The following is a 14,331-nucleotide window of genomic DNA, read 5'->3' on the forward strand; positions in this document are numbered from 1 at the left end:
TGTATGTTGCTGAGCTAGGGTTGACGCTCAGGAGTAGGATCTTGGCCGTGCAGGGCATGGAGGCCCCATCTGGTACCCACGTGGAGCCGTTGAGTGGGCAGTTGGATACAGTCTGGAACTCAAAGAGAAGCCGTTCCCTCTGGAAATACAAAATCTGGAGCTCCTGAGCCTACAGATGGCATTTAAAACCACGAGACTGGATGAGATCATCGAGGTAGAGGGTGTAGGTCGAAAGGAGAAGAGACCCACGACTGTGGACTGTAAAATGAGACAAATGACACCTTCACCCGCGTGGCTCCGGTGAGATGTCGCGTGAACGCCCGCAGTCAGCGCTCTAACCGGGATTGAGAATCCCGGGGGGCGGGGCCGGGGCCGGGGCGGGGCCTATCTGGGGCGGAGCCGGCCAGGGGCGGGGCTGGGGAGCCGGGAGGCCGCTCTGGGGCCGGGGGGCGGCCGGGGCGGTGACGTCACCGTATGACTGGGTTTTTATGAATGAAAGGAATCCTGTGAGTGAGTAATTCCGGGAAGCTCGCCTTACAACTCGGCGCGGCCCCCAGCGCTGCCCGCCCCACAACAAAACTCGGCGCATCGCTCCGGCGATCCGGGCTCTGAGCGACCCGCGGTCGGGACCGGAGGGGGAGGCTGACCGAGGCGTGGGCAGAGGAGAGCAGCTCAGACGGCAGCGGGACCCCGTGCGTGCCAGGGACGCCAGGCGAAGCAAGACGAGAGGCGGGTGAGGGTCGCGGGACGAGCGCGCAGGGCCAGGGGGTGGCAGGGTCTCCGCGCTCCTGGAACATGCCTGGGCCGGGGCGCCGGGCCCGACTCAGTCGGTGCCACCGTGGATCCCTCGCCCGGACTGCTGGCTTGGGAGGGTGTCGAGGTGGGGGTGGGGTGGGGGGGAAGCGGCGGAGGTCCTGTGGGACCGAGACGCGGCCGAAACGAACTTGGCGGGGTGCGGGGTTAATGGGCCCCTTTTGGGGGCGCGGGCCGAGAGGCGGTGAAGTCGGGCAGGAAGGGGCAGCGCGGGCTGGCGAGCGTCAGCGTCCGCCCAGGCGGGGCCGGGGGCGGTGTGTGCAAGTACGTGACTCGGTGAGAACAGTCCCTGGACCGGTGCCCGCAGGCCGAGCGTGCGCGGTTTGTTTACGTCCGAGGGCGGGCGGGAGTGCGTGTGTGTTCCCTGGCCAGCGTCCTGGGTATCCTGCCCGGTGCGTGCTTGCGCCGCGTACCTTGGGGAATGTGAGAGTGTGTGTGTGTGTGTGTGTGTGTGTGTGTGTGTGTGTGTGTGTGTGTGTGTGTCCGAACGCTCCCAGGCGGGGCCTGTATAACCAGCGGACCGTACCTCCGAAAGAGCGTGACCACAGGAATAAAAGAAGAAGCGAAAGAAATGGCCCAGTCCATAGTCACAAGGGTCTGGGAATTCTCTCCCGGGTTGTCCCTTTCCCACCAGCCGGTGGCCGCCAGGCCCTTGCTCTCCCCGGAGTTTCCCAGGACCGCAGCCACGTGACTGCGGTGCCTTCAGCTACGGGGTGGGGCAAAATATCAAAGATCCCACCGGGCTTCCCCGGGGAACGAGGTGAAGGGGCCACCCCTGGCTCCATCACCCCGGTGGGTCTGGCAACAAAGTAGGCTGGTGTTCAGGTCCTTGTCCCCAGGTTTTCTGACTGCCTGGGGAAGACAGACTCTCCCCTCCGACTCTTCTTCATCCAGGGGGCTACCCAGCCCCTCAGTCACAGAAGAAACAGGAAGGGCGGGGGTGAGGGGGTGGGGGTAGTATGGGGGGCCGGGAACACGGCAAAGGTTGGAGGTAGGAAGGGATACCAGGCTTCCTTTCTCTGGTGGCTACTCCTCTGGCTGGTCTGGGTTCTAATGGCTGTACCTGCTGGATCAGGAAGGGTGAGAACCCAAGGTTGGGGTGGAGCTCGTTTCTGCCCTTCTGGTGGTTTCAGTTCACAAGTGGCACTAATCAGACAGAGCTATTGATGACTGGACTTGAGGAGCTAGTTGAGGACTTGGGCCAGGCTTGGTTAACAGGCAGTGGGACTACTTGTCTTGGTGCGGGAGGGGTTACTGTGAGAGGGCTGGGCCCTCCCACCACTGCCTCACCCTGTCTGGCTCCTCCATCAGTGCCCTGCTGAGGGATGTTGAGGGCTGAGCTGGGGCTTAGGGCTTCCTTGGTCCTATTCTGCCCTCTCTTCCTCCCTCCCACAGAGCTACAGGATCATGGGGTGTCAGGGGGGAGGGCATTGAGCTGGACCAGATAATCTTTTAACTTTGAATCTCTGAGCTGCTACCACAGCTGGTAACTTCTGGGTCCCCATCTGTAGCAGCAACTAGGCAACATTCAAGGTGGTAAAAGGGCAGTGGGCTGGGGGAGGTGTGACAGCCTCCACATACAGCTTAATTTCCAGGGGAACCATGCAAGAGAAAACAGAGCCAACAGCCCCAGGCGGAGGCCAGGGTTGTCCAGGAATATGTGGAATATGTAAGGGAGGTAGCCACCAGGAGCACAGGAATCAGGCAGGCCGATCTTCAAAACTGGGCAGGAAACATCCCTGAGCAGGGCTAGGGAGCAGGGAACAGGAGGAAGTGGCGGATTGACTCAGTCATAGATGGAAAGCTAGTACCAAAAGGTTTAACCTCCCACTGAATCACCCGTGGACCTTCAGTAGGGCCCAGGACCCAGTGAGGGCTCCCTTGGCCCCTGTGCCTCCCTTAGTCCTAATACTTTTAGCCTGCGTTGCCATGGAGCCCACCAAGGACCAGATGCTAGAGATAAGATAGTGAACAAATCAGATCCAGAGCTGCCCTCTGGGAGCTTACAGTCAAGGAAGGAAAACAAAGTCGGGGAAAGAGCCACTAAACTAAATGCAAAACCACAGCTGAGATAGATGGTATGAGGAGGAAGTCACTGTGATTACAAAAGTAATAACAGTTCTGACTTAGCCAGGGCAATCAAGGAAGGCTTCCCTGGGGAGGTGACAGTCAGCCAGAATGTCAGATCAAGTGATAATCATCTGTGAAGACCTCAAGGGCAGGGGCTTTGATTCAACTTTGGTCCTTCAGGGTGCAGCACCAAGCCTGGGACCTACAGGGTAGGTGCTTCTTGGGTGTTTGCTGATTGAATGAATGAATGAGCCCTGGGTCAGTGTCCTGGTAAAACTCCACAACACCTAGAGAAAAAGGCCTGGGAACCCCAGGCGAACAAGAACTCCTGGGCACGGGTTGTAAGATTCTTGAAGCAGTTTCTCCAAAGCAAGCAGATCCTGCAGGGCTCAAGTGACATCTCTTACACACACGCACCCTGTGGGTGCCTTTGGGGAATGTGTGGGGATGGTAAGAGTTCGTTTGTTGTCAGCACAGGGATCCTGGAAGAACGTGGGGAGAGAACGTGGTGGTGGCCAGAAGGGCCTACCACATGGGCTAGAGGGGAGGCTGGCATCATAGGGTTTTGAAATGGGCCGAACATGGTCAGGTTTGTAGGTTTGTGTCAGTAATGATCCCTCTGACAGAGAGGAGAGCTGGTGGGGTCAGAGGTGGAGGCAGACTGGACGCCAGAGAGCAGGTGTTTTGGTCTTGGTGCAGCTGAAAGAGGAAATGCTTAAGGGCTAGGCATGGAGCAGAGGGAGAGTCAAGGCTGACAGTCTCTGAGTTTGTGTTCTCAGGCCCCTGCCCCCAGGAAGTCTTCCCTGATTTCCCTTCCCTTGCTCCAGGGCCTCTACTCTGCTGGTGGTCTTGGAGTTCCATTCCAGGCCAGAATCTGACTCTCTAAACTTTTGACATTGTCAGTGCTAGGAGGTACCTTAGGCTTGGTGGTTTGGCATGTTGGGCCCAGAGAGAGGGAGTGGTGTACCTGAAGTCACACAGCAAGTGTTAGTGGGTGCCAGACCCCCAGGCTCCTCTTCCCTGTGGTGCTGGGTTCTCCCAGCTCTGCTCCCCTTCCAGCAGGGAGGAGGCTCCACCAGTGCTGGCTGCCAAGGCCCAGGAAAACACATTTTTTCCTTCTGTCCTCACAGAGGAAGCAAAATGGCTCAGCAGCCAGAGGAGCCCATGCCAGCGGGTGGGCCGTCTCCAGGATGCCTCTGAGTGTACTAGGGGGCCAGGGGCGTGGCTGCTGACTGGGCAATGCGGCTGTCAGTCCCCAAGCCACGCCTCCAGAGAATGTTAGGAACCTGCAGACCCTGGAGGTCAGCGCTGCTGGCCTCAGGAAGGGAAGAAGCAGGGATGGGGGCATGGGGAGTCTTCAGTCCGGTTGCGTAGTCGTATCCGACTCTTCCCCTTCAGAGAGAGGAGGACAGTGGCTCGCTTTGAAGAAGAGCCCTGAGCTGGGGACTCCAGGGTTCCAATCCACCACTGCCACCAAACAGCCGCCTGGTTGCTTCAGTTGCAGGACCAGGAGGTTGGATCAGCTGCTGCCTCAAGTCCAGGGTCTAACAGACTGGCCAAGGCTGCCTGGTGGAGGACCCCAGCCCCTTGGTTGACAGCCCAGCAGCACCTGGTCTGAAGCTGGAGGGCTGAAAGTCTGAGGTGTGACCTTCTTGTGACTTTCCCTCTGTGACTGCCTGGCTCTGCTGAGCTAGGATGTTCCTGGGCAAACATGGGTGCCTCAGCTGACATGTAGCATGTGCTTGAGGGGCTGAGGCTAGGACAGGAGGAGAAAGAGGACAGGAGGCAAGAACAGGTTCAAAGCCTCCCTGGGGTCCCAAAGTTCCTAGAACCACAGCCAACAGAGAGGATGGGACCTTCAGCCATTATCTAGTATAGGGGATGGCCAGCAGTTTCCTCTTGGGCCTATTCTGGAGGGCTGTGTTGAGGAGGATTCAGGAGCTGTGTCCAACCTCAGTGAGAAAAAGTGCGGTAATTGATTATTGATGTCCGTGTTAGGAGTAGAGGGAGGAATGTGGGGAGATAAACCAAGCATTTGCCACTTCTGATCTTTCTAAGCCTCTTGTTTTTACCCACGAACACTATGATGATTGTCCCCTTTGTGAGGAAACCAAGGTCCAGAGAGGAAAAATGCCTTGTCCTAGGGGCCATGCCTCCAGAGTTCTGCATCGGTCACCCGCCACATATTGCTCAGCAACTAGCGGGCTCTTAGATCACCTCTCCCATCAGGCTCTCTGTGTAGCCCAGACTGCCTGGGCATCACGTAACACCCCAGCCCCCTAAACAGGCAGCCAGGAGGCCTGGATATCTGTGTGACACTTGCAGACCCAACATAGATCCTGGCACATCAGAGCTGGGTAGCCTTGGAGCCAGGCAAGTCCTCTTTACAGGGGTGGAGAAACAGGGCCCAGAGAGGATGCCCTGTGAGGACCTCACTGCGAGGAGACATGTGGTTCCATGCGGCCCCAGACCCAGGCTTTATCCACTGTTAGCTGTGTGACCCTGGACTACTCTATTGACTTCTCTGGCCATTACCTCACAGGGTTGTTGGGAGAACTGGGGTGCTGATGGTGTGAAGGCAATCAGGATTCAGTCCTGGGACCTTTACAGGTGTTCAGAATACCTCCTGATTTAGGAGAAGGCAGCCATTCACCTGCTGTGTGACTTCAGGCAAGAGGGGCCCCTCTCTGGTCTCCACCTCCCCTTGGGTGAAGTGAGGAGGCAGGGACTAGACAGTCTGTAAGAGCCTTTCCTGTGTGACCCTGGCCAGCCAGAAGACGCCAAGTCAAAGCGATGTCCCAGGAATTGCTACAGGCACTTTCATGCATTGGAGAAGGAAATGGCAACCCACTCCAGTATTCTTGCCTGGAGAATCCCAGGGACAGGGGAGCCTGGTGGGCTGCCGTCTATGGGGTTGCACAGAGTTGGACACGACTGAAGCGACTTAGCAGCAGCAGCAGCAGCAACCCCTCCTGGACAGACTCAGCAATTCTAATAACCCCCCAGGTGCTCGCTGACCTCCCGTTTGTATCATTTGGTTCCATCAAAACCCTATGAGACAGGTATTGTTCCCAACCTACAGACGGGAAAGTAGAGACCCAGAGGGGAGGAGTGGCTTGCCCACAGTCACACAGCCTGGAGAAAACAGAGATGGGATTCAAACCAGGCTCGACCCTTAATCCACTGTTCCTTTCCTTGTTTCCTATACCCTCCCTGGGAGCCAGTTATGAAGACAGAATCCCTTCGTCTCCCTCCCATCCTCCTGGTATCTGTGTGCCACCCCTATCTGCGGAAGCAGATAGAAAGGAGGAAGAATTGGAGGCAGGGCCAGGAGGTTTTTCTCTCGACAGTCTTCAGCAGGGTTTGGGCTTGGCACGAGGTTCAGACCTTGACAAGCTGGGTGACAGTGTCATAGACCACCAATCCACACCTCACCAGTGCCTGCTCCCTGCCAGCCCCTGTGCTGGCAGCCTCACACCCAGAGCTGTCTGAGCCTGGTTCTTGGCTGTGGAGGTCCCTGTCTGGTGGGGAGTCAAGGAAATAGACCGTGACAACATAGGGCAGAACTGCTGGGGTTGGCGGTGCTGAAAAAGTCCTAGGAGTCTGGGAGGCCTTCCTGGAGGAAGAGATGTCCACGCTCAGGGCAGAAGGCTGAATAGTAGGAGTCTGCCAAATAAGTGGGAGTGGGAGAAGTGTCACAAGGTTTGGCGTGACCCAAAGGCAAGAAAGCATGCGGTGAGAGGAAGTGAAAGAAATTCCTTGTGGCTGGAGGGCAGAATAGAGGCAGGCCTGGTGTGAGAGGAGCCTTGGGGTTAGTAAATGGGGTTATGTGATATGGTACAAGGGGTGTTTTAGCCAGTTTTAGCCTCTCTGAAAAGGTAGTACTGAGCAAAGATCTAAATGATGAAGAGTCTTTGGGGAGATAAAAAGAAAGAGAAAAGTAAAGAGAACAACAAGTGCAAAGGCCCTGAGGCTGGAATGAACCATTCAATGAGGCCACTGTAGCTGGACCACTGGGGCCAAGGAAAGTGGTATGAGATGAATTCTAAGAGAGCAGGGGCCTTGAATGTGAAGATAGTAGTGTTTGGATTTTATTCCAAGTGGGAGAAAAACTGACCTTGGTCTCCTCTCTCCGCTAGGTCTTAGCCCAGAGGGTACCTTCTGCGAACATGTCTGTGGATCCCTTATCCAGCAAAGCGCTGAAGGTGAGAAGGCAGCCCTTATTGTCTCCAGTCCTCCCCTCCCTCCCTGCCCAGGCTGAGCTCCCATCCCAACTTCCCCTTCAGTTCCTAGAATCCCCAAGAGGGGCTCAGCAGACATCAGTCATTCATGAAGCCATTCATGGGCTTTTCCAGGCCCCGCCTGGCTGGGAAACAGCAGGCCTGGGCTCTGGCCATAGGCTGTGTACCCCAGGGCAGGTCACTTCCCTCTTTGGACCTACTTCCCCATGAGGACAACGTCCAAGGAACTGTTGGACTTTAAAGGTGCTTTCTTGGGTTTTTCTGGCTGAGTCCAGGCCGAGTCGCTGGGTTAGAATCCGGACTGAGCTCTAGGGTGGCTCCTTTTGTATCCAGATCCCGATCTCTCCCGGTTTTCCCTTTGGGGATTCCTGCTCCCTTTCGGAGTCTTGGAGCAAGTCCAGCCACCAGCTCAGTGTCCCTGGCGCGGAATGGGGAACACTAGCGGTGGAGGGGAAGCCGACCCCAGCACCTGCTGCGCGCCGGGTCCAGAGCTCAGGGCCCGCGGGGTAGAGTGTGACCCTGAGCCTCAGTTTCCCCACGCGCCCATGCCCGCAGATCAAGCGTGAGCTGAGCGAAAACACGCCGCACCTGTCGGACGAAGCGCTGATGGGGCTGTCTGTGCGCGAGCTGAACCGGCACCTGCGAGGGCTCTCGGCCGAGGAGGTGACGCGGCTCAAGCAGCGGCGCCGCACACTCAAGAACCGCGGCTACGCGGCCAGCTGCCGCGTGAAGCGCGTGTGCCAGAAGGAGGAGCTGCAGAAGCAGAAGTCGGAGCTGGAGCGCGAGGTGGACAAGCTGGCGCGCGAGAACGCCGCCATGCGCTTGGAGCTCGACGCGCTGCGCGGCAAGTGCGAGGCGCTGCAGGGCTTCGCGCGCTCGGTGGCCGCCGCCCGCGGGCCCGCGGCGCTGGTGGCGCCGGCCAGCGTCATCACTATCGTCAAGTCGGCCCCGAGCCCCGGCCCGGGCCCCGCCCCTGGCCCGGGCCCCGCCTCCGGCCCGGGCCCCGCCCCCGGCCCCGCCCCCGCCGCCTGCTCCTAGTGCTCGCTGAGACCCGCTCTTTCCACCCACGCCCATTCCCCAAACCACGCCCCTCCGACCCCAGCTGCCATCCCTAAGTGCCTAAGCGCCGCCTCTGTCTCTAAGTGCCATTTCTCTGCAGCCACCAGCTCCCCCCGTGGTGAACACACGTTCCCTCCCCAGATCCTGTCTTCCTCGTGCGATCTCTGAAACTGGGACCTAATGGCCCCGGGGAGGGGCAACTTTGGTGAGATAGGAAGTCGGGTGAGGTCGAGGTCTGGCGTTTCCTAAAAACGTCAGCCTTCTTAGTTTGGGAGGATGGGATACAAAGCTGATTAGAGAAGGGCCATAGAAGGGAAGATGGCCACCCCTCATTTTGTAACTGTTTGCTCAGATCGTGCCATCGGCCCGTCCCCACCCTCCACGATACAAAACTAGACTTGACCCCGCATGCCTCTGGTAGGATTGTCCAGCTGGAAAGTTGATGTTCCTGCCTCTGCTTTGGGCCTGGATGCCTGGCCCTCCAGAGCTGGAAGACTCATTAGAAATCAACTAGTGAAGCCCAATTCACAGATGGGAAAACAGGCCTCCAGCGGACCTGACAATGCCCAAGGCCACATATGCTTAGCGGTTAAGCTGGAACCGTGTCTTTCCACTGCTGCCCTGAGATTCCAGCCGTGGTCAGGGGGACAGTGGTCGGGGCCTGAAAAGGTGATGCAAGGGCCTCCGTGGTAGCTCTCTGTGAATCAGGTGAAGAGAAGTAGAGGGAAAGAGTAGGTGATACAGATGGAAGAGAGGGAAGGAGCTGGCCTGACTCTGTCCTGGGCTCTCCCTGAACCTAGGGAGCTGGCCAAAGAGAAAGGGGACAAAGGAAGTGACCACAGAGGCAGGTGGGGAGATGAGAAGACAGATCCTACTGTTCTGAACCCTGGGATAGGGGTCCTTAAAAAGGGAAGGGTCCGACCTGTCCATCCTTTTGGGTGGGGGCGGGTCACTGCCATTGACTGCTATTCTCCTGGGAAGTCTGGCCCCAGCCCCTCCCCTTTCCCTGTTAGACAGCTGCCCCTTCGCGCTGTTTATTTATTGCACGAATCTAAGTTATTCTCCCCAGCCTGAGGCCTAGCGCCCACTGCCTGGGAAATGTGGCGTGCAGTCCTGAGCTGGACTTTATATTTTATATCTGCAAATAAAACACATTTTATCTTATATTTAGGGAAAGCCGGATAGCAAAACAACCAAAAAATGTGTTTTAAAAGAAAAGTGCCCGGCCCCCAGAATTTATTTATTTTTCTGACTTACAGTAAGCGAGTTATCCGCCTTCTGTATTTTGTAGACTTCCTGAATAAAGTCAAGTTCTCTTTTTCCACAGTTTAGAAGTATGTGTCCTGGTTTATGATTTTTTTTATTTTTTTTGCGGGGGTGGGTTCTGAATGTGGGCCCCAAGATGGATTCTGCTTTCAGTCCCAGGCAGAACCCTCTGCTGGGTGGGAGCGTTTCCTCCAATTTGCAGATGAAGAAACTGTGACCCATCACTAACTCTAGCACCTGGGCTTGCGCTGGGGTAGGGTGGGTTGGTGGGGTTGAAAGGGGATGTAGGGTGGAGGTGGGAACCAGACAGGGTTTTGTCCTTCCATCTGGGTGCCTGGAGCCAGGGAGCCTCCCTGGGGAAGGCAAAGCCAGGCGAACAACGAAATGTAGGGTTAAATTCCCTGGGCATCCCGTCAGCAAATAAACAGTCCCACCCAGAGAGGAAAATTCCCCAGTTTAAGAGGAATTGTACTTTCACATTGAGGTCTGACTTTCTACAGCCAAATAAAAAATATTTTCCTCATGTTCCGGAAAGGCACAGGGAGGCAGAGAGAGAAGTGACTTCCTCACCCCCAGCCTGCAGGCCTAGAATGCAACCCTGGGTCTCAACCTAGGCCCCAAACTCCCTGCTGTTGCTGTTGTTCAGTCACTGAGTAGTGTCTGACTTTTTGCAACCCCACGGACTTCAGCATGCCAGACTTCCCTGTTAATTTAATCCAATCTGCCAGTGCTTCCGGGGCACCGTGGGAAGGAGTGTTCTGTGGTCCAGGGGTCAGGGAAATTGGGGTGTGTTTTTCTCTAGCTGTATGACCTTCAATGTCTCATGTCACTGCTTGCAGCCTCAGTTTACCCATCTGTACAACTCAAGAAGTGTAAGGTTATATGTGTGGCAAACACTGGGGATGCCAGGGGCTGTAAGCTTCCGCAGGCAGAGTGAACGCTTACCCCAGAGCACCTGATGGCCAGGAGGAGGAGTTCCATGTGGCTGGGTATGGAGGGATGGCCGGGCTAGAAGGATGCTTCTGGGGAGGATCTGAAAGCTGGGAAAGGGCCAGACCACACGGGCTGGGTGGGCCCACAGGCCCTTCTCCCCTCTCAGGCTGGGGTCCAGGATCCTGATGCCGAGACACTGAGCCCAGGCCTGCAGAAAGGAGAGCAGGAAGGCGTGCGGGGGACTGAGTGGAGGGTGGCGGGCTGGGAATTTCCCCCGCCCACGCCACATTCCTGAGCGCCCCTGTCAGCCGGGCCAGGCCACAGAAGGCATGCAGCGGTGGCAGGAAGGTGCCAGGTGTCTGGCACATGCCCACTACTGGGCAGGCCCTGCTCCAGGCCTCCTGCCCTGGGTCCCAGGGTGGAGGGTGGGCTCCTGGAGGCATGGCGATAGACTAGGAGGCATGAGGATCGTAGGAAATTCTTTAAACCCCAGGGAGACACCTGCAGGAATGGGGCTGCTGGAGGGTGCACGCCATTTAGCTGGTTGACTGAAGCTGGCATGAGGCATCAACCCGCTGCTGGGTGTTGAGGTGGGTGGATCCTAGTGACCAATGTCCCACTGGCCAGAAGAGGGGGAGACACTCTGTCCAACGGGGACTTGGACCCCAATTTCAGTCTGGCAATGTGACCCCCCCCATCACTTATACCTACAACCCAGACAGAAGAGGGTTTTCTAGGACACCTTTGAACCCACAACCACTAAACCCACCCCCAAACACACATACACGGGAGCTGGGGGGGGAAAAAAATCTCACCCACCAGCAGAGGAGATTTCAATACAATCTATATTATCTCATATATATATTTCTTTCTCACTGTATTTGCTCACTTCTGTCACGCATTTAAAATGTCACAGAGACCAAAATAGAGCGGCTTTCTGGTGGAACTCATGGCAGTCATACACGAGCTACAAAACTAGGGGACTCTGTCTTCTCATACATCATACAATTAATTTTTCAAGTATTTTTTATATACAAAGAGCTACTCGATCGGGAAAAAAAAATTAAAAAAAAAATAAAAAGACAAGGTAGGCTACACATCCTAGGAAGGAGGGGTGGAGTGGTTGGGCACGCGTTCCCGGCCCCCATCTCCCTGAGGGCTGCTAGCTCCCTGTCATGGGCACCTCCCGTCCACCTTGCAAGCGGCCAGCGGCCAGAGCAGGCAAAGACGGGGGTGGGGGACAGGGAGTCAGCAGCCCACTTTGGCCTGGAAGGAGACTCAAATTCATGAAAGCAAATGACAGGGGCAGCCCAGAGGTTCTCCGTGGACAGCCCGCACCTACCCGCTGCCTTCCTGCACAGCTTGGAACCAGCTGGCCAGGCCCATCCAACAGGGGCCCACGAGCTGGCCTCTGTGCCCCCCAACCCCGGTGCTGGCTTGGTCGCCAAAAGAGGCCGGGGAAGACTCCTGGGATGGAACCCTCTGCCCGACCTTGGCATGGTTCAGTCCAGGAGTGGCCAAAAGGTTGAGAGATGCCAAGGTCCCTCAGGGTCGGGCCCCCTTCCCCTTCCCCTCCTCCAGGCTGGTGCAGCCCACACCCGCGTGCTCTCTGGGTTTCATGTGACAGGAACTCCTGCCTGAATGAACATGCATTGTGTCCCATTATCATGAGGCTCCTCCAAAGACAGTGGCCAGTGGAAGCCCGGCCTGCCTGGGGGCTCCGGCCCTGGGAGGCTCCATGCACGTGGGCGTGGAGGTGGGTGAAGGGAGGGGGACTGGTGGTCCTGGCCACCCCTGAGGCCTGTCCAAGGGTACTTGGCCCTGCACTACAGGATCCACTGAGTGCCAGCAGCTTAACAGGGAGCCCCCCAGGGAGTGTCTGGGCCAGACTGACAGCCAGGGGCAGGGGCAGTGGCGGGGTAGGGGGCTTTCATATGTGACTAAGGCACAGAAGAGATGGGCTGTGGGGCCGATGAGGCAGGACACCAGGTCCTGTGTGGATACGGGGCCAGAGAGAGGAGTCCCCCAACTCTTGGCTCCCCGCCGCACGCCCCATCCCTCCCGCCTGCGCTGCTCCTCCTCTGGAAGCTGGTCTGCAATGCAGAGACCAGGCCCTCCCTGTGAAACAGGAGGGAGGAGCCCCAGGGAGAGACGAGGATCCAGCAGAGGAAGGAGGGCTGGGAGCCCCTGACCCTTTGAGTAGCTGGGATGCAAGGGCTCTGCTCAATACGCTCTCAAGAAGGACCCCTCGTGGGAGGGCAGTGTGGACTGCTGGCTCCTCAGCAGGCCCAGGGGAAGGGGCGTGAGGCAGGCAGAAGGGGCAGCCCCGGAGGACGCCCAGGCGCCCTCCGAGGTGGGACCCATGGCTCTTGGTGTCTGGCTCTGATCCCTGCAGCATGCCAGGCAGGCCTGGGTCGGGAGGAGGGTCCGCAGAGAGCATCCGTGCCTCCTCCTCCCACCCACGTGAGGCTAATCTAGCATGGGACCAGAGGGGCAGGGTTGGGAGCAGGCGGGAGCCCAGGGGAGAGAGTATTGCACGGTGTTTGGGGGAGGGGTTTACATCTGGGGGAGAAGGGTGAGGGGCTGAGAAGGTGTCAGCCGCTGGTCCACAACACAAGCGTCGGGGCCTGGGCATAGCTGGTCCTCACAGGACGAGCCGCAGGGGCACGGGGAGTTGCTCCCACCATCCTCTCCCCGTGGTCCAGGCGGTAGAGCCGTGGCCTTGTATAAATATTCCTGAAGGCTCCTGGGTGAGCCTGGGCCGTACCCTGGGCAGATGGCGGCGTCGGGCTGTTCCTCTTGAAGCGATATGTGAGTGTTTCTGGTCCAATAAATTAAAGGGCGATGCCAAGGCTGTGCCAGCCGGCCTCCCCGCCTGGAGGTGAGGCCGGAGGCGGGGCACACCCTGCCCTGGGGCCAAGGGCCCAGTCCTTCCCCCCGCCAGCAGCAGCCACCCCTAGAACTCATCGTCGGAGCTGAGCAGGAGCGTCTTCTCGTTGTCGCGGGCGCCGCTGAGGCTGTGGGAGCGAGAGAGGCCGTGGGCGCCCCCGCGCCAGGTGGGCCCGGGCTCCAGGGTGGACTGCTGCGTGTACTGCTGGTAGGCAGGCGAGAAGTTGTGGATGGCGTCCTGCACAATGTCGTGAGGATTCATGGTCTCCTTGAGGCTGCTGGAGATGCTCTTCATGGGGGCACAGCGGCCTGTGGGGAGGAGGCGGGAGGCAGGGTGAGGGGTCTGGGCAGCGGGGTGCAAGGCAGCTAGGCCCCCGCCCCTGGTCCCAAGTGTGTGTCATCTAACCAACCCCTCTTGGGACAGAGAACAGGGTCCTGGACACGAGAAAGGATGAGCAAAGGAACGGCTCCTTTGGCTGCAGGGCACCCCTAAGGGAGACAGTCAAGAGCCACAGGGCGGGGGGCAGTGGGGGGTGTCTGGGAGTGGGGAAGGGAGCTGGGGTGGAGACTGGGGTGCTGCAGGCATGAGCCCAAGGACCCCAGGGAGTTGGGGGAGAGGGCCCAGGCCTGTGGGATGCTCCCCTTCACTCTGGAGAGGAGACCAGGGGCCCGCTCCACCCAAACAGGCCGACGGGGGCCTGGACCCACAGCAGAGCAGACATACTGGCTCTGGAGGGGGGCGACCCTGCATTGAGGTGCTTGATCGCTCAGTTGTGTCCAACTCTTGGCAACCCCATGGACTGTAGCACGCCAAGCTCCTCTGTCCATGGGATTTACCAGGCAAGATTACTGGAGTGAGTGGCCATTTCCTTCTCCAGGGGATCTTCCTGACCCAGGGATTGAATCTGCATCTCTTATGTCTCCTGCACTGGCAGGCGGGTTCTTTATTTCTTCCTCCTAATTCCCTAACATACTGTCCTCAAGGGCTCAGGGAGGAAGCGGGGGCAGAGATGGCCCAGGCCCCCAACTGAGACCTAAGGGGCGAGCCCCACCCTGGCCC

At 58.0% G+C, this 14,331-nt stretch overlaps 2 protein-coding genes across 4 annotated transcripts in view; one reads left to right on the forward strand and one right to left on the reverse strand.

Annotated features, from left to right (window-relative positions):
- Positions 1 to 399: 399 nt before the first annotated feature.
- MAFF (MAF bZIP transcription factor F) lies at positions 400 to 9,509 on the forward strand. 2 transcript variants are annotated; one of them, XM_070790394.1, is made up of 3 exons: positions 400 to 729; positions 7,023 to 7,088; positions 7,680 to 9,509. In XM_070790394.1, exons 2-3 carry the CDS (start codon positions 7,053 to 7,055, stop codon positions 8,160 to 8,162), a joined length of 519 nt encoding a protein of 172 aa, XP_070646495.1. In that variant the 5' UTR covers positions 400 to 729; positions 7,023 to 7,052; the 3' UTR covers positions 8,163 to 9,509. The 2 variants fall into 2 exon arrangements, with proteins under 2 accessions (XP_070646495.1, XP_070646494.1); XM_070790393.1 differs by having other exon boundaries at positions 401 to 733.
- A 1,700-nt stretch (positions 9,510 to 11,209) lies between these two features.
- Positions 11,210 to 14,331, reverse strand: part of TMEM184B (transmembrane protein 184B) — a 50,284-nt gene continuing 47,162 nt past the window's right edge. For both annotated transcript variants that reach the window (XM_019961797.2, XM_070790392.1), the window contains one exon: positions 11,210 to 13,580. In XM_019961797.2, the coding sequence (XP_019817356.2) occupies positions 13,339 to 13,580 (242 nt within the window). In that variant the 3' untranslated portion in view covers positions 11,210 to 13,338. The remainder of the gene's footprint in view (positions 13,581 to 14,331) is intronic.

Source organism: Bos indicus, chromosome 5 (genome assembly GCF_029378745.1).
Source record: "Bos indicus isolate NIAB-ARS_2022 breed Sahiwal x Tharparkar chromosome 5, NIAB-ARS_B.indTharparkar_mat_pri_1.0, whole genome shotgun sequence".
In the NCBI taxonomy this organism is placed as follows: domain Eukaryota; kingdom Metazoa; phylum Chordata; class Mammalia; order Artiodactyla; family Bovidae; genus Bos; species Bos indicus.

Bases quoted from the DNA above. Each gene is read 5' to 3' on its own strand.
- MAFF (XM_070790394.1), top strand. From the start codon at position 7,053: ATGTCTGTGGATCCCTTATCCAGCAAAGCGCTGAAG. The intron at 7,089-7,679 runs GTGAGAAGGCAG...CCATGCCCGCAG, and splicing joins TATCCAGCAAAGCGCTGAAG to ATCAAGCGTGAGCTGAGCGA.